We start from the raw sequence: 22,953 nt of genomic DNA, 5'->3' as shown, positions 1-22,953 counted from the left end.
GGGGGCGCAAGTTCCAAAATCTAATTAAAATATTTGGTGACCGTCCACACGGCGGCGCAAGATCCAACATTTTAAAAATATTTAGTAACCGTCCACACAGGGGCGCAAATAAGAATATAAATGAAATATTTAATAGTCGTCCACACGGGGGCGGAAAAAAATATTATTAAAATATTTGGTAATCGTCCACACGGGGGCGCAAGTTCCAAAATATAATAAAAAATTTTGTGACCGTCCACACGGGGGCGCAAACAAAAAGATAGTAAAAATATTTGCTAATCGTCCACACGGGGGCGCAAAAAAAATAGTAGGTAACCATCCACACGGGGGCGCAAATAAAAAAATATCATTAAAATATTTTGTAACCGTCCACACGGGGGCGCAAATAAAAAAATATAGTGTATAATCGGTTAGCGGATGGGACGTCACCAGGAAGCGGTTTTTGTTTCCTGAAGTACTGTTCTTCTACTTATTATTATTATTATTATAAGATTTTATAAAATTACTAAGAGGAGATATAATAAACTGCGAAATAACGTGATGTAAAAGCGGCGGTGTTGCCTTTGTGTGTGTGTTTTCGATGTGAGTGTTTGACCCTTAGCGGCCACCGTCGCGCAGGCTAACATGGGTTCGGACGGAGAGAGTGATGATGATTTTGTCACGTATGGAACTCCTTTAGAGCCCTTGGAAGAAGGTATTGCTTAACCCTGGATTAAATATATATGTGAGAAAACAATGTGTGTGAAATGACTCTTTTAATTGTGCATTTGTGAAAAGTTTAAAAGCTGCGTTTTAGTTTTTGTCAAGTTTTTTTTCCCTACCCGTAGTCGTCAAGCCCCGCCTACAATTTTGGGATTGGTTAAAATGAGCTGCTCGAGCGCTGTTCTGTAGTTTAATGGGGTGGATACATGTTTGCTAGCCAATCCTCGCTCCGTAGGCGGGACTAGTTGGAATATGGGTGGGATAAAATAATATAATTATATAATGTGTTGCGATTTTTAGATTAAACTGGGCCTCATGGCGCGTAATTTACTTACGACAATTATTAATATAACATTTATAAATGTATATTTTTTATTATACTACGTATGTTCATAATATTTTATACTCCCCAAGTTTTGAATAAGCCTGTTCTCTTGAAACACTCAATATAGAGATTAATTTTTATTACACAATATTTACCTCATATACATGCATTCTATATACAGTATGTATATACCTGCCACCTGCTCCAGTGGGGCATTTATTAAAAAATGGTTGTGGTTTTCTCTCTCCCAATCAAATACACACCAGTCTTCTAGGTTTCATACAGAATGGTGTGAAAAGATGACCAACATATCGTGAGATGTTAGTAAGAGGTCTGAGGAACATGCCAGTTGATTGGCTGGCTAAATAAGTGCATATTGTAGCAGGTGTATTCAGGAGTGTCTAATAAAGTGGACAGTGTCTTACCTAATAGATTTATGACTTGGGAAAAGTTTTTATATTTTTAAAAATGATATTTTATGTTTAATTTAATAGTTTGTGCTTTGTGTGTGTGTGTGTGTGTGTGTGTGAAGATGAGCCGATCAGAAAGCCGGTTCCTGTGCAGGACCAGACGGTTAAAGATGAGAAAGGGCGCTACAAAAGGTTTCACGGAGCTTTTACTGGTGGCTTCTCTGCTGGCTACTTCAACACCGTCGGATCAAAAGAAGGTCAGACAGAGGCGCTTTAGAAAAATGTAAAAATGGTGTGTTTTGTTTATTTCGCTGTAGTTTTGAGGTGAATAAAACTTTGCTTTTGACTGCGTGTAGGATGGACGCCTTCTACATTTGTTTCATCGAGAAATCAGAAGGCGGAGAAAAACAATGTCAGACCAGAGGACTTTATGGATGAGGAGGTAAGTGTCAGGTCAAGTGTGGCTCTGAGGTTAGGTTTAGGGATTCTTAATGTCAAAAATAAGTGTCTTGTAAACAGCCGGTTGTCATGGTTACTATGGATATGAATCACCAGTGGCCACTCGATACGATATTATCATAATACCGAATCGATTTTTATTGCAATTCTGTAGTTCTGTCACAATTTTATTAATATTAAATGTTTTTCAATTTTGTTATAATTTCCATTTTCAAATTTTATTTTTTACTTAAAAACCCAAAGCAGCATTTAAACAATACAAACTAAAGTCTACTAACGAGTTTAACATTTAACTTAAACAAAAAGATACATTGTTACTGAGCAGGACGTTTCTCTGTCTTCCACCATAATTCTTATTTCTAAACAAACTTAGCAGATAATTTCTTCCTACCACACAGGATTAAGATGTGTAATTAGTCCAGAGTGCATTAATGTAGGATTATAAAGAAACTGTGAGGTTTTACCGCCTCGGATGCCCCCAAAGTCTCAAAACTTGATTTTTGATGATGCAACACCACTAAGAAGCTTCTGCGCTTGATACAGAATTGTTTGGATCTGTGGCCGATTATTGATTACCAGTCACGGGCAAACAAACTGAAAACCAGACAATTCTGGTCACTGGCCGATTGACCGGTTCAGTCTTTTTTTTAGGTTTAACACTTAGCTCTTGTCCTGCAGGATTTCAATGAGCATGGCATCGCCCCCCAACAGATCATCACCACGGAAGATTTTGCTTCTGGGAGGACAGATCAGATCAGGGACAAGGCCCGAGCCATCAGTGCGCTTTCTGCTCCCATCCCAGGAGACACACTGCTGGAGGAGCTGATCGCACCTGCACGGTACCCCTTTTAATTTAGATTTATATGAAAGTAATTGTTAAGGCTTTTCTCTCTTTAGGTAGCACCTCAGAGCCCAATGAAAAAACTTTTCCTATCATTATATGATGTCATACAGATGCTTGAATAGACAAGAGAAAGATCTAGATTTGGATTAGAAAGGTTATTGTGCTGGATCTGCTAGTTCCTTATGTCAATAAGACAACACCGCTCATCACAATATGATCATGAAGTAAAGAAGAGCTCATGAAGCGGCTGAAACACAGGTTACATAGTTAATTTTATAAATTCATAAAACATAACTTCTATCTCCATCTTAGCATTTTTTTAATTATCCACATCCAGTCATTAATGTATAAAATCAGTCAAGTCTCTTCCATATGTTTTCCAAATCCATTTCCAGTCCTTTATATCAGATTCAGCTTTGGGCTGGTGTCAGCACAATTAATATCTCAGGTTGTGGTTACCTCTAGTAATAATTGCGGTGCATCCGTGTGTGTGTGTGCATGCGTGTGCACGGTAGGTCGTCTATTGGTGTGGAGCTGCTTCGGAAGATGGGATGGAAAGACGGCCAGGGGGTGGGACCCAGACTGAAAAGAAGACAATGCAAACAAGACACAGGTATATATTTTTATTACAGTGCAAAACAATTGTGCACCCTTACTTTAAGCTAAAGATGAATCGTACAGATTATTCACAGTGTCACAGATGTGAGCTAATGTTTCTACCTGTGACACAAAAGAACATTTAGCAAATGTCAGAGGAGTGAGAAGTAAATACTAATTTATAGCAAAGGAAACTTTTAGGGCAAACAGTAAAATACAGGGACAGTTTCGGGGAGTGGTGGTGTAATCTTTTGCACTCTGTTAAAACTGTGGTTCTCTGTTTGTCTGGTTATTCCAGGTGTTAAACTGTACGGCTGTGCTTTACCACCCATTGCGTCTGAGGAGTCTGAGGTGAAATGTGCAAGGGTCTTACATCTGTGTGTCTGTCTATCTACCTACCTACAGTGGGAGAAATGAATATTTGATCCCCTACAGATTTTCTAAGTTTGCTCAGCAACTTGAGGTCATGGAGTGGTCTAGCCAGTCTTCAGACCTTCTGATAGAAAATTCAGGGAAAGAGCTGTAACTTCGAGTTGCTGAGCAACAGGCAAGAAACCTTAAACATTTAGAGAAAATCTGTAAGAATAGTGGATAAAAATGCATCCCAAGATGTGTGCAAATCTGGTAAACAACTACAAGAAACATCTTCCCACTGTGCTTTTCAGCAAGGGTTTCTCTACCAAGTACTAAGTCATGTTTTGCTTGGGGATCAAATACTCATTTTCCTCATTGAAATGCAACTTAATTCATAACATTTGTATCGTGTGCTTTTTTTGAATTTTTGGTTGATATTCTGTCTCAATCCTTTACCATAAACCTAATGGGCAAACTTAAAAAATCTGTAGGGGATCAAATACTTTCCCCCACTGTATCTCTGTTTTATCCATCTGTCTTTTTGTCTCTTTGTTTCATAAGATTATTTGAATTGTTTTTACCTTATTTTAAAATTAAATTAATATTTCAGCATTCTTTAATAATGCCTGTGCAGATAGATTTCGTACTGTTTATAAAACAATGTTTGTATTTGTTTTATAATTGTTTATATAATATTTAAACACTTTATAAACCACTCTTTAGGATGATGAGTTTGCTCCTGAGAACGTGACCTTCGCACCCAAGGACGTGACCCCGGTGGATTTCACCCCTAAAGATGATGTCCATGGACTGGGGTACAGAGGCCTTGACCCCCTGCAGGCCCTGAGGGGCGGCTCAGGAGCGGCACATATCAACCTCTTCACGCTTGACTCTGATAGGACGACGGGTCTGTTTGGTGACCGGAAGGCGGGGCAACGTCGTAAGGGTGGGATCTCAGGACAGGTGAGGGTGGTAGCTGCTTGACTTGCCTTAGACTCCGTGTACAGTATGTGTACCGTATGAAGAAACATTACCGGTCCTGTTGCATTTATTTTTGGCGTGCAGGCGTTTGGCGTGGGAGCGATGGAGGAGGAGGATGATGATATCTACCACAGGGACGCCATGTCCAACTATGATGTGGTTCTGGGTGGGGAGGAGCCAGGGGACGGACTTTACGGATGGACGGCACCTCAGCAGTACAGACAGAAAAAGAAAGGTGGGTCTGAATCAGGTGTGGGAGAATTTTACTGATTATTTTAAACTTGTTTGTTTTGTATCCAGATTCACGCAGAGATGCAGAATATGTGGGGAAAATTCTGGAAGGTTTCACGATAGCTTCTATCCCTGCGGAAGCCAAAATTGTACGTGAGGATCACAATCGCAATCTGTTGTTCATGAAATACGATGGCGTTGAGGACAGACTGTAATAACGTACGCTTGTGTAATATATATTATTGATCGTGTCCAGGTCTTTCCACCGCCCGTTCTGCCTCGTGATTACCGTCCGGTGCATTATTTCCGGCCAGTGGTGGACACATCGTCTGTCAGCCCGCTGGTTGCCCAGGCACTGCAGACTTCACGTGGACAGCTCTCCCAGAATGCACCACAGCAAAGCCGCCACACACTGGACTCCTCCCAGAGGAGAGAGCTGCTGGGAGAGACCAGCTTACAGGGTACGGATGTCTCATATCACCTTTTCTTTATGTTCATGCGCAGAGTAAATAAAAAAAAAAAAAATTAAACAAGCTTTATGATTTAGTGTGACTCATGGAGTCTTTTAGTGTGACTCATGGAGTACAAAAGTTTGTGCACCCTTGCTTAATAGATGAAATTCATAATGTAAGATAGAATGCAAAAATTATTTTATTACATATTGCTTAACATTTATTTTTTATAAGTGTCTTTTTGTCTGCTATAAAATCTGGACATTAGCTCTTCTTGCATTTGTGGACATTTATAGGTAGTTCATTGACAGTTTTCACTGTTGGTGAGGGTTTTTTTTTTTCCAGTTTTGTGAAAAACACTATTTATGTTTAGGGTAACGTGAGAGATTTTTCTTTTCCTTTTGTTTTTAAATGACTTCATACTCTCATCCTGACCCATTAATTAGACAGGTAATTTTGTGCAGTCGATAACCTTTAAAATATAATCAACTTAAAAACTAATAGGGATGTCAACTCTTGCATTAGTCTGTAAGTTGAAGGATATTTTCATGTGTTTATGCTTTCGTGGTGGAGTAAATGTGTGTGTATGTATGTGTATGTGTGTGTTTAATGCGCAGGTCCACGCTCTGTGTTTGAGCTCCTGGACAGTAAAGACAGAGAGAGGTTGACTGAGATCCGTAAGTCTACAGAAGAGAAGAGATCCACTTTAGGAGCGTTTAAGGAGCGTTTCCAGTCCAGTACCACTCCGCCTGATTTTCTTACCCAGCACCATGTCCCTAAAGCCCAAGCAGAAATACAGCTCCAGCCCCGGGCTTCAGACGTGGCTCAGCAAGCTCTCAGCGTCTGGTCGAGTCCCACAGCTCAAACCAGCCAGACTTTTAGGCCGTTTGAGAAAAACCCATCCAAGCAGGCGCGATACGATCGCTTTATCAGCCAACTGAGGCAGGGGAATAAAGGTGAGGGACGATCAATACTGTAGCAGTGATGAAACTAGAGACTACTTTAAACATGACCATTTTATAGTCTGCATGTTTATTTTTAGGTCATACCAAATAAGATTTTAGTTTAGATCAAACTGAACAAGACTTTTCTACAGTAGAAAATAAAATACTGTACGAACTTGTTTACTTTCAATATTTAAATGTAAATTAAGATAATTAAAAAAAATTATTTTTGCGTGTTAAAAAAATTACTGCAAGTTGTTTTTACACCTAGCTGAATTCTGTTTAAGCAAAATTTTTATACTCCATGATTTTATTTTTGTGTCATATAGATTCTCTTGAGTTAAGTCTGGACCCGACGATGACTGAGTGGGAGCGAGGCCGAGAGCGAGATGAGTTTATGCGTGCTGCTGTTCTCTACAAGCCGAGTAACTCCTCACTGTCCTCCCGCTTCACCCGCGCCAAAGAAGAGGACGACACAGACAGCGTGGAAGTGACGCGAGATCAGGAGGTCAGCATATTCACGTAGCGTAATCCGTCTTCATGGACCCATGTTTACGATATAGATTTGTGAAGTACATTAAATAAATAAATAAACAAAAGGCTTGGGTTGCCTTGGTGTTTGTGCATATGAACCGTGTGTGCGTGCATGCGTGCGTGACAACAGGGTGACGTGAATGACAAGCAGGCAGCAGTGAAGATGAAGATGTTTGGGAAACTCACTAGAGACACGATGGAATGGCATCCTGATAAACTACTGTGCAAGAGATTTAATGTTCCAGAACCTTACCCAGGGTAACACACACACGCACACATACACACAAACACACATTTGATTTACTTTTCTTTGTAAGGACATTCCACAGACATCACTATTAATGCAGTGAATAGAAACTATGCTACATAATTAGTACTAAACCTAAGATTCATTTTAATTACTTGTTACCAGTACTTGTTTTTTCACTTAAAGCTCGAGCATTGTGGGTCTCCCCAAAGTGAAGCGAGACAAGTTCTCTGTCTTCAACTTCCTGTCTATAATGGATGATAGACAGAGCTCTCAAGCTACGCCCACATCCAGCTCAGGGGGCGGTGCTGCTTCCTCCTCAGTAGCCTCAGGCAAACGCTCAAGGTGGGATGTGGCTGAGCAGGGGTCAAAAGTTAAAGAGACACAGGGTGTAAAAGAGGCTGAGCAACAGCAAGATCACATGATCACTGCGACGACATCTACAGCGTCCTCAGACTCCAGAGTCAGAGCTGCTGAGGTATATCATTTATATATTTCTTTATAATCTGCACTGATTACTTCCATGGCCATTTTAGGTTGATATTTGCGGAAATGTTGTATAATTGTATAAATATTATATAATATTATTTTATAATTATATTGTTCTAAAGAGAGAGAAAAGAGTGAAAAATAATGGTCTTTTAAAATGCAAAAAGTATTATTGCATTTATAAGTATTGACCTTCCAAAGAATGAACAAAAATGACACGTAGCAGTTTTAAAAACAAACAGAACAAATTTCCAGTACTTTAAAAACACACTGATTGTGTAAAAATAAATTAAAGCAACACAATGCCTTTGTATGTTTAAGCTCAACCTATCACTGACTCATATTCATTTTATAGATTAGCATCTGCTCATTTCCCTGAAGGGTGCCAATAATTTTGGATCTACCTGTATATGACTGTTTATTAATTTCTAATTGCAATTTGCGAGTTGCAGCCTAAAGTGTCTGAAGCTGGCGCTGAGCAGAAACCGAAGGAGGATGAGGAGGAGGTGGAGGAAGAAGAGGTCAGACCTCCGATGGATTTGTTCAAGGCAATCTTCGCCAGCTCATCGGACGAGAAGAGCTCCTCTTCTTCCGAGGCGGAGAGCGATGATGAGGAGGAGGAAAAGAAGGCGGAGCTGCAGACACCTGTCGTCAAACCTGCCATCACACCTGCCATCACACCTGCCCTACCTGTCGTACCCCAGGCTCTTCCAACCCCTCCCATATCATGTTTGAGTAGTGTAACTGGTACGTGCTAGCCTTAGATATAAGTGGATAAATGTTACTTTATAAATCTAACATATATTTACTGTACAGAGGCAGAATCAGAAATCGCTGACAAAGCAGAGCAAAAAGACGCTCCTGCTGCGTCTTCTGTCCAGACTGCAGGTCTTGACTGTGAAGAGTTTGGACCCAGACTGCCACCTTCTGGTTAGTAACTAAATCCTTAATCCAGATTTTTCAAATGCTATTGACTAATTATCTGGAGCTGTAGCTCTGACAAAAGTGCAACTAATTATTACAGTTTTAAATTAATATGTAGTTCTTTCTATAGTAACGGCTAATTCACAGGGTAGTGTAGTGTAATCATTGTTTAGTTAATGTTCAGGGAAGAAGTCTCCAGTGTCAGCACAATTTTTCCTGTATCTTCAGGACAGACGGGTTTATACTTTGACAAGCTTAGAGACAAAAATAGAGATGCCGGTGAGGGAATAACTGCTTATTATAAATGAATATAGATTATAACCTGCTGTCATGATGAATAATTTAATTAGTTAAATAATAGAATGTAGCTCAGGCAAATGGTGGCTTAGACAATCAGTCATGACTACAGAATGCCCATGCCGTCACAGAACCTTTATTAAAAATTTTTACATTGCACAGCCTCCGGGTGGCATAGTGGTAAAGTGCTTGCCCTATCATCCGGAGATCGCTGGTTCGATCCCCGGGTGATGCTGTCTTCCTCTCACAGCCGGAGGTCTAGAGAGAGCTGATTGGTCGAGCTCTCTCAGAGGGGAGGGATGAGAGGTACTTTGTGCTCCCACATTAATTACGGCTCTGCAGCCAATCAGGGGTGTCTGTGAGCTCGCGCACGCAGAAGGAGCGGCTAACGCTTTCCTCGTAGTGTGTTACTCCGCCCCCACTGGTGCGTGAGCAAGCAGTTAGAAAAGATGTGGTCGGCTGACGTCACGCGGTTCGGAGGAAACACGTGATAGTCTTCGGCCCTCCCGGCTGAGTGGTAGTAGTAGCCTTAATGTGGGAGCCCCCTAGTGACGGGGAGGAATTGGACACAACTAAATTAGGGAGAAAATCGGTAAAAAAAAAAAAATGCTTTTTTACCTAATGCTTAATATGAGTACAAGATAATACCAAATAATACCACAAGATGGCTCTTCCTTTTGATTTGTCATCAGCTACCTCGCTGAACTTCGGGCATTTTCACATTAAGCCCTGGGATTGTTTTTGTGAACACTTGACCCCAAAGTCTGGTTCATTTTAATCAGTGAGAACACAATTGTTCTGCACTCAGAAACTGTCCCTGAGTCCGCTGGAAGATGAGGTCTCAAGAGCTATACGGCATACTCGTGCACAGATCAAATCAGATACGGAAAACAATCGTACTGGAAAACAGAATTAGGTCGCTGTTTAGACGCGCCGTCATCGGTGCTGTCGTGTCTGTTTCGAACTCTTTTTGTGTGTCTAGCATGTTCCAATCTCATCCATTATAGGATACCATATCTACAACTAGCCATAGCTGATACAGTACAAAGGCACACCAGATCATCGATCTTGACATTTTTTCAGAAATATCAGTAATATTAGGCATAGCGCAAAGGTTAACTTTCTCGTTCTCTTGTTCTCTTGCGTTTAACGGTGGCTTGCAAACCAAGTATGTGCTTACTACCACCTGCTGTATCGAGAGTGTAAATAAAGAGACCAAAAACAACTTGAGCGCTGCCGTGCAAGGTGTGAGTGCTATCTTCTACAGTTCATGTATAAATAATGAATGTGTCAAGAACAACTGGCTTGTACATTTGATATTTAATACTGTAGATGTGCACTACCTGTTTCATTGTGTCGCCTGCATGAGAAGCACTGACGACCAGTATATCCATATCCGTCATCTTGTGTTGGCGTCATCATCATCTGTCATTGTGACACTTTTAGTCTATCCGCAACTCCTTCTAAACCGTTCATAGGATTTTGACCAAACCATCACAGAGCCTTTATTAGAAGGCTCACACATTCACTAGCTATTTCTAGTGTTCAGTGGGCAGGTGACGCATGTGGTCCTTGAAAGAGTCATCCATTTTTCTAATGATGTGACAAATCTTTTAGACAAATTTAGCTTATCTTGCAAGGAAGTTGCACTTCAAGGATCTTTTTCTGTGTGTGTGTCCTTCACAAATATGGCATGTGAGAAGCATTCAAAATCTACCGCCCAAGATCTGGCTCCGGTTTACCCCAAATGCCAGTGAATACTGTTTTGTGACATTATATTGTGAAATAAATTGAACAGTGTCATGCAGTTCACACAAAAATACAGCCATTGATTATTAGCAGTGACATTAAAATGCTAATAAAAGTGATTTGTGTATACACTCACTACCATTTCAGTGTCAGTATTTCTACCTTTATATCTTTTATTTTCTTATCAGGCCAAGTGTTTCCCTCTTCCTCATCACCAGAATGGGAGGAAAAACCAAAGAAACAAAGTAAAGAGAGACACAAATCCAAGAAAGAACACAAACACAGAAAAGAGAAGAAGGTGAGCTGAGTGCAGTTTCCACAGTAACGGTAAGGTAATTTCTACTTGTCGCATTTCTGTCTCACTTTGTGTCTCTTTTTTTCTTTTAGCATAAGAAGAAGAGTAAGAAGCACAAGCATAAAGGGAAACAGAAGAAGAAGAAAAAAGAGGAGGAAACAGACAGTAGCTCAGATGACTCTAATGACTCTGATGGCGGTGATGTAATGAGGACAGGCTTAGTGTCCAATGACGAGCTGCTACAGAGGTCCAGGGTCCTTCCTGTAGTCAGTATGCTGTCCATGATTTTATGTCTTTTTATCAGAATTTTTAAAACTGTCTTTGTTTTCTGCTCTCAGGTTGAGAAACCTCCGAGGAAAGAAGTGATGGTGTGATGACTCTGAGACGGATGAACTGTCCTCCATGAGGATTCTGTTTTAACACAAACAAGAGCGAAACTTTTTGTGTAAATCCATATTTTGCAAAATGAAGAACATGCTTTCCAGCCTTTGCCTGATTTAAAAATAAAGTTACTGCGATCCCTGATTGAAGTGTGAAAGCTAATTAAAGCTAATTTCTTATACAATTTATTTATAAGACCGTTATCCTATTATTAGAACATATAATCCTTTTAAATGTAAAATAAATATATTAGATTGTATCACTTAAAAGTCAAACCAGGACTAGTGATAAAATTTCTGGTGAATAAAGGCATAAAAGCGATTGACATTTACAGAAGACTTCAAGCACAGTACGGCGATGAGATTCTTAGCCACACTAAAATATGTAAACATTTTAAAGTTGGCTGTACATCCATGAATGACGATCCCAGCAGAGGTGAACCAGAGCCCACTGCAGTCTGCCCGTTAACATTTAGTGAGTGGAACCCCTGATCCTTAAAAAATCTACGGGTAACTTGCAGAAGAGACGCATCCTTCTGTTTTAGACATAAATCAGACAGGCTGTCCGATCGCGGGTCCAGCGTACCGAGAAAACTTTCTACCTTGATGGTGTCCAAGCACTAGTGAAATGGTGGTATAAGTGCATTAGTGTAGCAAGGGTTTATATAGAGAAATAAAGGGGGTTTTTACTCTCAGAATTGTGTTTTGTTATCAGAAGTCCCAGTTTGACTTGAACAACCCTTTTTATTTCAATATAGCTTGCCTTATACGGTACAACATGATTCAGCAATGAAAATCACTGCATGTACATTTCAATCTATTTTCCTCTGATGTTTTGTCAGTTCACCCTTTGCCATCTCAGACACATCACAAGCTATGTTTGGGATTCTTGTTTTTTTTTATTTAAAAGCAAGAAAAAAAAATAGGTTGATGAGTAAACAAATAGTTATACCGTAGCTACTATACCTAAAAATTCTTGTTTCATGGACATTTTACAACAGTAAATGTATGAGTATGACGAGACTTTCTTTTCCTTGCTTCAGTAGACGTGATTAGTATTGGCATTTTCTTGTGATACAAGACCGATAACACACAGTGCTAGTGTGGTAGCAATAAATCTGCTCAATCATACCACCCCGTCACTGATTATTTTCCTAAAACAACATGATAGTCAGTGTATTATTCTTTACTCACTGATTATATTGTAGAAATAGGGCTGGCAGTAGTATCCAAACAATTAATATATAATTATAATTTTTTTTATGACATTTTATATTATGCTGATCACTATATGACAGCTCTAAAGTGAAGTATTTTTTATTTATTTACTAGCGTTAGTACCCGATGTTGGCAGGTAAAGGCTTTTTAGAGATAGTTGAAAGGTTACAAATAATCTGATCAGCGTTAATGTAGGCAATGATATTATTTCAGGTTGAAGCCCACATACATGTCTGCCTGTCTTTTTGTAAGGCAGAACTCTCTGCATACCTTATTAATACAAAGAAATAAATTGTTCTAAGGCTGGGTATCTTACGCCTTCACTTTCATTCAACTTCACTTTTTAACACCACTTTTATTCAATGTTTTGATTTTGGCGCATAACTGTGTGCTCTCGGTTCAGGTATTTTGCACGCACTAACCTCGGATTGCTGTGGATATATTTTTTCGACCTAAACTATTGTGTTATTTGGCTCCGTTGAGTATAGCCACGCCCACCTTGAGGAAAAATGTCCTGGCTGCTGTGAGGTAATCTGGCACATAACCGCTCATAACGTCCCTTCTACTCAACATGGTTTGGAACAAGTGGTTTCGGGTTCTCAAACATATAAAACATGAGTTTTACAAAGCACAGAAAAACCTTTATTTTATTTATATAGATAGATAAATAGAAGGTGGCGTGGTTAGCACTGTCGCCTTACACCTCCAGGCTCTGGATGCAATACCTGCCTCGAGTTTGTGTGCATGGAGTTTGCATGTTCTCCCCATGCTTAGTGGGTTTCCTCTGGGTTCTCTTGTTTCTTCCCACCAGAAGACATGCAGATTAGGCTTATTGGCCTACACAAATTGCCCGTAGCATGCGTGCGTGTATCTGTGCGCCCTGTGATGGCTTGGCAAAAAATAGAGAGATAAGTATAATTATAAGACTAACTGAATGTGAGTTATGTTTAAAACAATTAAAGGTAATTCAGATTATTAAAATAAAATAATATACAAGGTGTGCATAAAGTGTTCCCTAATTTCAAAAAAGAAATTAGAAGATGTCACAAAAAAGATTACAAAAATATATTATTATTCTATATAGTATAGTTTTTGCAATTCTGGTTATACATATTCGAGCAGAGTTTTTGCTCACCCATATAAACTGTATATTGTCCATAACGTAGATTTATCCTTGATTTCGCAACCTATGTAGTGCACTTGTGTGCTGATCAGGATCTGTTGAAGACCGAGCCTTAAACGAAAGCTCCCGAGAGTTGCCGGAAACTTCCAACGCACAGTTGCCATGGAAACGGAAGGCGTTGTATCCAAGACTCCTGGAAGTTAGCAGAGAGATGTCGGAGTGACTGCGGACTGATTTCTCTCTCAGTGTAGAGGAGGTGTTTACACGAGCTGCCATGTCTCAGGCCCTGCTGGACCCACTGACCCTGGATCAGGTGATTAATGAGGAGGAGGAGGAGGAAGACGCAGACACTAACTCACTGTGGGAACACGAGGCGCTCGCGCAGGTGTGTGTGTGTGTGATAATAAACTATTATTTCATTAAAAGTACTTTAATAGACTCAAAAGTTTCTAAACTCCACATAACTGATACCATGTAGCTGAAACAACAATGTTTTTAAAGATTATTTAATCTAATACCTTATTTAAAAAAAAGACACAATTTTATTAAACCAGGAATCTTACATCAAACATTGAGACACATAGCAGGAATCACGCACACCAAACCTGCACTGTGGATCAGTTATCCATAACAGTGTGTAATGTAAAGAAACATGATATTCATACATTCATTCTTTTTATTCATAAAATTACTTATTAGACACTTAGTATTAATTTGTATAACATGGCAAATCCTTCCTAAGCAAAAGCCAAAAACAGCGAATTTTCACGACTTTCTAAAAGGCGGACCCGGTCACGTGACTCAGGCTTATAACCATGACTGACTCGCAGCAGAAAAAGAAAAAGACACAAGCAGAGATTCAGCAAACAAGATGTGTAAAGTGTAAAGTGGACCTGAACACTGCAGATATAATAAAATAATTGCTTTTATATTTCTGGTTTTATAAAGCATTTAGGCAGAATAGCCTACATCTTATATACAATAAGAATTAACTAATAAAAAGTAGTAAATGGAAATTTAGATGTCTCATATGGAGCCCATGTCCAAAACCAAACAAACATAAAATCATATTAGTGTTTGTTTTAGAGATGTAATAAAGACCATGTAGTCACTATCTAATCCAATACCCAGCAGTAAAGGGGTCGAAACCAAGTCAAGATCAAATCTGAATAAAAGCAAGTTATATGTCCTGACTTTTTTATTTTTAACCAATAAATGCTTTTTTCAACATTTAATAATTATGCTGTTTTATCCAAGAAGAAATTACTGATTGTCAATCTTATGCATGTGAAACATCTTTTTATAAAATCTGAGTTAAGAGTTAAGACCAAGACAAGTCCAGATACCAGTGCCATGACTTTTGGGAAAGTCCAAGACAACATAGCAAATAACTTCAGACTAGACTGTTTCTATGTGTTGCTTTTTACAAAATTTAAATCAGTCTTTGACAATGATTAGTATCATTATTATTATGAAAACCGTGGACATATGATGAAATTTAAAGACTTAAAGCACATAGTAAAACATTTGAACTGTGCAAACGCTTTAAAGAAGGCTCCTTGTCTACCTTGATGGTGTCCAAGCACTAGTGAAACTCTGGGATAAGTGCATTAGTGTAGCAGGGGATTAAATAGAGAAATAAATGGAGTTTGACTCAAAGACCCTATGTAATATGCGTATTAATAGTAGTAATTATTATTTTGTCTCTCATGAGGTATACCTATGATGAAAATTACAGGCCTCTCTCATCTTTTTAAGTGGGAGAACTTGCACAATTGGTGGCTGACTAAATACTTTTTTGCCACTCTGTAGTTGAACACCTACTAAGTGACCTGTGTGAGTGACAGTTTTCAGACAGTTTGTGCTAATGTATTCCTATCTCTTGAAATAACCTTGCTCTGTACTGTAGATTCCTGTAAAGGTGTTGAGGGGACACACTGAATCTGCCACCAGCTGCCACTTCTGTTTTCATGACACACGACTTCTCACCAGCTCCCACGACAAGACGGCAATATTCTGGGTATGATCATTTGAGGATGATCACACCTTAAATTACAAAATATGGGTCAGTTTGTACATTGCATTTCTGTTCTCTCGCACTGATTCCTCTGCGTGCAGGATGTGGAGACAGGATCACAGTTGATGGTGCTAAAAGGAGGACACACAGGGGCCATCACTGCATGCTGTTTAGTCCCAGAGAAGAACAGGTAGAAAAGAAGGAGTGAGAACCCACACTTTACCTCACTGAGCAAAACATTTATTATAGGATTTAATCTAAATTATCATTTCCATTGTAGTCAGTTGAATCAGCATAAAACCGATCTAATAGTACTATAAAAAGGCAGTCAGTTTTAGTCATAATAAGCCTTAAAAAGTTAAACATAGTTTTGAGGACATTCACCTGTATCGGATGGCATGCAAGAAGCTCAGATGCCTTGAATTTTTTTTTGTTAAGCTGCAGCAAAGACAAACAAGCTGTTAGTTAGTTAGTTAGTTAGTGACAATAAATAAATAAATAAATAAATAAATAATATGAAATATATACTCTTGTAGAGATCACCCTGCTGGTCAGTGCAAGGGGACATTAAAAATAATCTATTCAACATTTTCTATCTATATGGAGTGTTCTTCTATCATTCTCTGGTCTTGTTTTAATAGCAAACTTTTTAATGTCATCATAAAACAGTTTTTTTTTAAAACAGCATCTTAAAGCAAATGCAATATTTGAAAATAGGTGAATCATGTGTGCGTTTTATGTGACTTCACCCTTTGTTTCTTTATTATCATGTCTTGAGGATTAAATTTGATGCTTCTTGTTTTTAGAAAAAAGCATCTTGATAAACAAGACCCTTTTAGTACTCAAGTCCTGACAAGAAGAAAAAGAAAAGAAAAAAAACAGAACACGCTTTCTCACACAAACACACACACACACACACACACACACACACACACAGATGTCTCCGGTTACACTCTCGCCTCTCACTTCTTTTATTACTGCACAGTCCTTTGTTAGGAAACGGATGCTGTTGCTTGGCAACACAAGAAGCCAAAGATCACTTAGTGTGACAGTAATGAGTTTCTCTGCAGCAGGGACTAAATGTCTTGTTAGTAAATGTTGATGGACTTTTTCATTGTGTCTAGATACAGAAAAATAAAAGCTGATCTTTTTGACATGCATGTTTGTAGTTAAATTACACAGTTCTTTAAAGACTCTGTTGTCTTCTCAGTGGTAAAATAGCAGTTAAGCGAAATCCAGGACCAGACAGAAATCATGATGTTTACATGCTTGTTATTTTTATTTTATTTTTCCTTTATTTAACCAGGGGAAATCATATTGAGACTATAGTCTCTTTTTCAAATGGTCCCTGGCCAAGAATGATGCGGTAGAGGTTAGCACTGTGGCCTTTCACCTCTGAGTTCCCTGGAATAGGCTCCAGGCTTCCTGTGACCCTGTACAGGATAAACAATGTAAAAGATAAATGAATTAAAAATGAAAAGATATAATATCAAATCATGTAATAAATGGCAAGTACTGGGACATGATTTAAAAAAGAAAAACAGTTTTCGTATTATAAATCTTATAAATATTATAAGTAGTATTATAAATAAACACATATAACTTCACTAACATTAGCGCTCTTCAGGCTGATGAGACATCTTTCTTTTTTTGTGTGTTCTGTCCATTAGAGTAATAACATCCTCTTGGGATAAGACTGTAAATGCCTGGGATCTGGAGACCGGCAAAATCCTGGTGAATTTTCCTCATCTCATTTCCAGATTCACAGCTTAAATGTAAAACCTACGGTGAAGATGTAATATGTGTGTATTTGTGTGTGTTTTCAGTGGACAGTAGTGCAGGGAGGGTTGCTGATGTCCTGCAGTGTATCAGGGGATGGGAAGTATGTGGCGTCAGCCTCAGACTTGGAGAACACTCTGTACGTCAACTGTGCAGCAACAGGACAGAGTGTGCATTATATTCCAGGTAAAGAGCTAAACTTTAAACAGAATAAATGTCCTTATAATATGATATACTAGTAATGGGAGTCGATAATCATTCCATAATCAATCATGGGTTTGAGTAAACCAATCGATGATCGTTAATAATCAGTTTCATCGCAAAGTACAATGTGTTTCCTAAAAATCAATCCCATTTACTAATACTACACCCAGAGTACAATTACACACATGTACACCAACTAGGATTACTCGCATAAACATTAATATATTAAAGCTAAAATCATGATCCAACTGTCATAGCACTGTTATTGTAGGCCAACCAGCATTAACTGTTGTAAACATACTCCATATGGTGGAGTGTTAAGATTTTTACTTTATTGGTGCTTTACTTCTGTCATTTGTTTCCCCAACAACGTGCGTCCAAAGCCGGGAATGGCCTTTTTTTCCGGGAAAACCGTATATAGTAACAGGTCATCTTAAGATAGATCCCCTGCCATTTTACACATCCATGGTGTGAGCCTGAGAAGTCCAGGTGCGTTATTTGGACTTATGCATTTTCTACACAGCAGAGAAACCTGGTTGTGCAGAAAAAAAAATACACAGAATACACAATTAAAATCAACTGCTATTTCTTATAACTGTTCAACTGAAATGCACAGGAAATCAACTGATCACTGAATGCAACCGTTGATCATGCCATCATATTATATGCTTTTTTTAAATTTTTTGCTTAAAATTCATTCTAGTATTTTAAGAAATTGTGAAAATTGATTTTTTGGTATGGATTACATGCTACAGTTTGTATTAGCTGTAGCAAGTCACTTTAAATAAATCACTTTTAAGCATATTTGCACTGCACAAGACACTTTAAATATGTGAATTGCACAACCCTGGACATTACCATTCTTTTATTACCATTTATTCTAACTCCATTCCACACAAAAATTACATAAATATATACCTACTCGTACAGCTGCTCTTATTGTTCTATATTTCTTCATATATTCTTCATATATGTTCTATATTGTGTATTTTTGTTGTACAGTTATTTTATTTTTAACTTTAATTTTTATATTTTATTTTATTCTTTCCTAGTTAAATTTACCCTTTATTTTAATTTTCATATTCATTTCCTATTGCTATTCATAGTCTTTTATTTTTAGGTCACAAGCAGTTGTCTAAGCATTTCACTGCATATCGTACTGTGTATGTGACAAATAAAATTTGAATTTGAGCTTTAAAGCATTTTAGCAGATCAGGCTAGCTTGCAATTTTAAATAATTACCAGACACTGACAATTTCATACATTCTTTCAAACTTTTTTTTTCTTTGTAATATTTGTCCACAATAAAGAAGGTGATTTCGAAAGATTAAAATTCGACAGTGACTAGCTAATTGTGCGAATCGTGCTAATCTGTGCCTGTGATGCTTTCTTTAATTTGAGGAAGAATGTACAGTAAGTATCAATGTCTCTTTCTCTCTAAGGTCATCATACATCCACAATAATGAGCTGCAGGTTTGATGCTCAGAGTCAGCACGTGGCCAGCGTCTCAGCGGACAGGTCCATCAAATTATGGGACCTCTGTTCTCACAAAACCACCCTGAGCATTAACAGGTATTGACATCCTTCCACATCCTGTAACATCTATTACAAAATAAATTCTTCCATCAGAAATATCATGCAAATGACTGAAAAACAACAACAACAGCAAAAAAAGAACATCTATGTCAACACTGGCTAGCATATGATCTTCTTCTTTGTCTTTCGGCTGTTCCCTTTCAGGGGTCGCCACAGCGAATCATTTGCCCTTAATTGCTCCATGTTCTTAGCTATATTCTTAGCTAAATTGTTTTATAGTTTCTTTTCTTTGTTTCTTTCTTATCTTTTGGTGTGTTTTTTTTTCTCCTTCCAGTGCGCACAGGAATGTCATCTCCAGCTGCTGCTTTACACAAAATGGACGTTACTTGTGCACTGCATCATGGGATCGTGCTCTACTGCTGTGGGATGTGCAAACAGGTTCATTCCGTACCAAAGGAGGAGAGCGGCTTTGTCAATTGCATGATGGAATTGTCAGCTCCTGTGCCTTCTCCAGTGATGGTATTGAGTGTTTTCTTCAAAATTATCTATTAATACTCTTAGGTTTCTCAGCTTTCACATAGAACCGAAAATTGTTGAATATGTGGGACTTTATATTAAACTCTAATATAATTAACCAGATTTGACAGCAAGTCATTAATACATTTACTGAGTTGAACCTTTTAATGTCTCTAATGAGAAAATAATCTGCTCTCTAGCCTCTGTACTTGTGTCTGGAGCTTACGACAGGACGGTTGCATTGTGGGATGTAAAGGGATTGTACAGAACTCTGGTGCTGAAGGTAACTGTATTTGAGATTAAAGAGAGATTTTTTCTCCTTCTAATAAAAATGGACAAGCAGTTCTAACATGAGAAGGTTACACAATCATGCTTGTTGCTTTGAATGAAAATGATTTACATACCTTTTTAAATGCAGGGTCACCTGGACTGGGTGACAGATGTGGACATCAGTGCTGATAAGAACTGGGTGGCTTCTTCCTCCAAGGTGAGGCGTTTATGATGATGAATAACAGTCAGTTAATAATAAAGAGGAAGGTTGATAATTGATGTTTAATTGAGGCATCCTTTAAAGACCTGCAAAAACTTGCCTCTACCAGGAGGTTAAACACCTGCCTTTAAATAGCTGTTTCATCTAGGTAATGATCTACTTCTGAATCAACAGAGACCACGTGTGTGTTCCAAACACGGTTTATATTTATAGGGGAAAATACACTGATTATCCAAGTCTGTGGATTTTCAAACCTCTGTATTAAAGAACTGAGTAGAGTGCACCATACAGTGCACTGAGTTGTGGTGTGTTTGTAGGATTGTACAGTGCGTCTGTGGAACATTGAGCAGCATGAGAACATTCCTGCAGTCAGAGAGAGCAGGAGAGCACATGGCTATGAGCCTCATATCATTCAGGTACTGTCTTATAAATGCTTCAATCAAACTTAAAAGAATTTCTCAATAGATTTAATGACTTTTAAAACAGCCTAGGGTAATACAGAAAAGGGCCTAGTAACAAATATGGCTTTTTCGAGCAGACATTGGTGACTGTCCTGACGTTGATATAGAGCTCCAGCTGGGCTGAGTTCACTTGCGTGAGCCATAGTTCTTCACGATCATTCACTGCTTACCCATTTCCCAAGAACTAGGGCTGCACGATTTGATATATCCTTTAAATTACATTGCGATTATTTTGACGTTTTAATTGCGATTTAAACTGCGATATGTACGGTGGCCCTGAAGTGCAAAACAAATTAACAAAACTGAAAACAAAATAACAAAACCCAAAACAAAATAACTAATATCTGACTGGCCGAGAAGTGCAATACAAATTAACAAAACAGAAAACAAATTCAAAGCCAGTCAGATATTAGTTATTTTGTTTTCCGTTTTGTTAATTTGGGTTTGAATTTGTTATTTTGTTTTGGGTTTTGTTATTTTGTTTTCAGTTTTGTTAATTTGTTTTGCACTTCAGGGCCACTGTAGGATTTGTACCGTATTTAAATCCACTATTTGTATTCACACATAAAATCTACATTTTAAACTTTCTTTTTGTCGATATTCAGTGTCATGCCATTAATTCCTGTGTTATCTGTGTATGTTTGCTTATCGCAAAACGTATGTTTGTGATGCCATGAAAAAAAAAAAACATTAAAACGACGTCTCTTATCCTCGACGTATATTATTTTGCGTTCTGTTCTGTTGCGTTTTGTTCTGTTCACAAAAACGATTCGACGTCGATGAATGACGTCACCCGTTGGCTTCTGTGACTTAGTAAGAAGGAAGAAATTTCACCTGGAAACAGTTGGACTATACTTGTGATCATGAGTTTAGATCATTGTTCCAAACACGGTAAAATAAACGTTTTGTTAAATGTCAAGAGTTATAGATGAATGTAATACAATAATCTAAAAAACATATGAGGGTAAATTGTGATTTTTTACTTTTAGTATCTGGTCTTATACAACTAAAATGTTTTTGTTTGTGTTTTAGTGTGAGGAATGTGGAAAGGCGTTTTCGCTGTCTCGCTTGGAGAAAGTTCACTTCATCACCACGTGTGTGTTCTGTCGCCTGAAGACTACACACAGATCTCCACCAGCGCCTCCGCCTCTGTAGCATGCTACATCTGACCAGCTAGTAAAGCTGACAAGTACCTTATTTACCTGTACATTTAAGTAAAAGGTCTAAAAACCCTGAGTAATCAACGCTCTATTTAAGGTGTAATATAACGCCTGGCACGCAGTGGCGCCGTGGCTTAGTTGGTTAAAGCGCCTGTCTAGTAAACAGGAGATCCTGGGTTCGAATCCCAGCGGTGCCTTTTGTATTTCCTGTAAAAATCCAAAGTTCATTTTATATAATTTTCAAGGTAAATAAATCAACATTTGTGGAATTACCGTGAATTAAAGTGTACTTATTATTTTTTATACTGTGTATTTACGACAAGCGCCAAATTTCCTTCTATTATACTACTTAGCCAAATACACAACAATCTGTCATAACATTAAAACCACATGGGACCCCTTGAAACAGCTCTGTTACAGTACTGTATATGTTTGGCTTTAGAATTATTTGCACCCTTCATTGTCTTGTTCAAATAGGAACACCGGCCACAAGAAATTTAACTATGGCATGTAGTTTGGTGGTCGTAAAGGTTTGTATTTTACTGCATATCAAACCATGTATGGCTGTATGTGACAAATAAAATTTTAATTTGAATGTATACTAGTTTACTTTAAATTATTACCATGGTACCAAGTTAGGTACTATGATACTTTAGTGGATACCATTGTAGTACTATGGTACTATTGTGTGTATCACAACACTGATGAACACCCTGGTACTTATTGGGTGCCACAGCGGCTACCAAAGTACATACTATTTGTATGGTATAGTACGGGCAGTACCATATTAGGTACTTGCTGAACTTTGGTAGCCACTGTGATACCCAATAAGTACCATGGTAATAACCAAAGTACTGTGTTTTAACATTTGGACGGAACCATAACAGGTAAGATGGCACTGCTGAGATAAATATATAAATATTACTATTATAGTACATAAACATGTGTAAAATATTTTAGACAGTGTCCTGTTATGTGTATGTATTAGAGTACATGTACCCTTTGAACTATTGTGCATTTGCACAATAGTACAATGGGTACATGTACTCAAATCAGCAAAACAAAACTCAAAGTAAATATACCACCAGGCTAAAATAGAACATATTCTTAGGTGATCCAGTCTCATATGATAGAAAAGCAAAATAAATAAATAAATTGTAATTTTACCTTCTAGGCATGCCTAAAGATGGGTCTATTCAATATGAAAAGAAGGTAAGTCAGTAATCATAATAATG

At 38.2% G+C, this 22,953-nt stretch overlaps 2 protein-coding genes and 1 non-coding gene across 3 annotated transcripts; all 3 read left to right on the top strand.

Annotated features, from left to right (window-relative positions):
* Positions 1-423: 423 nt before the first annotated feature.
* On the top strand, positions 424-11,359 carry gpatch1 (G patch domain containing 1). Its single transcript, XM_053493365.1, has 19 exons — positions 424-694; positions 1,560-1,694; positions 1,794-1,879; positions 2,575-2,735; positions 3,256-3,353; positions 3,636-3,688; positions 4,415-4,654; positions 4,757-4,907; positions 4,973-5,052; positions 5,160-5,364; positions 5,973-6,311; positions 6,629-6,807; positions 6,964-7,091; positions 7,267-7,558; positions 8,022-8,316; positions 8,386-8,499; positions 10,728-10,837; positions 10,927-11,081; positions 11,173-11,359. The coding sequence occupies exons 1-19, from the start codon at positions 625-627 to the stop codon at positions 11,198-11,200; spliced, it is 2,919 nt and encodes a 972-aa protein (XP_053349340.1). The 5' UTR covers positions 424-624; the 3' UTR covers positions 11,201-11,359.
* A 2,443-nt stretch (positions 11,360-13,802) lies between these two features.
* LOC128519467 (WD repeat-containing protein 88-like) lies at positions 13,803-22,231 on the top strand. The gene is made up of 11 exons (XM_053493201.1): positions 13,803-13,940; positions 15,465-15,575; positions 15,674-15,762; positions 17,243-17,306; positions 17,399-17,537; positions 18,998-19,127; positions 19,426-19,610; positions 19,808-19,890; positions 20,026-20,094; positions 20,415-20,513; positions 21,591-22,231. Exons 1-11 carry the CDS (start codon positions 13,830-13,832, stop codon positions 21,711-21,713), a joined length of 1,203 nt encoding a protein of 400 aa, XP_053349176.1. The 5' UTR covers positions 13,803-13,829; the 3' UTR covers positions 21,714-22,231.
* On the top strand, positions 21,842-21,915 carry trnat-agu (transfer RNA threonine (anticodon AGU)). The gene has a single exon. It is a non-coding gene; the product is annotated as a tRNA-Thr (tRNA).
* Positions 22,232-22,953: the final 722 nt, after the last annotated feature.

This window comes from Clarias gariepinus, chromosome 3 (genome assembly GCF_024256425.1).
Source record: "Clarias gariepinus isolate MV-2021 ecotype Netherlands chromosome 3, CGAR_prim_01v2, whole genome shotgun sequence".
Classification (NCBI taxonomy): Eukaryota; Metazoa; Chordata; class Actinopteri; order Siluriformes; family Clariidae; genus Clarias; species Clarias gariepinus.
This window is presented reverse-complemented; position numbering and strand designations above follow the sequence as displayed.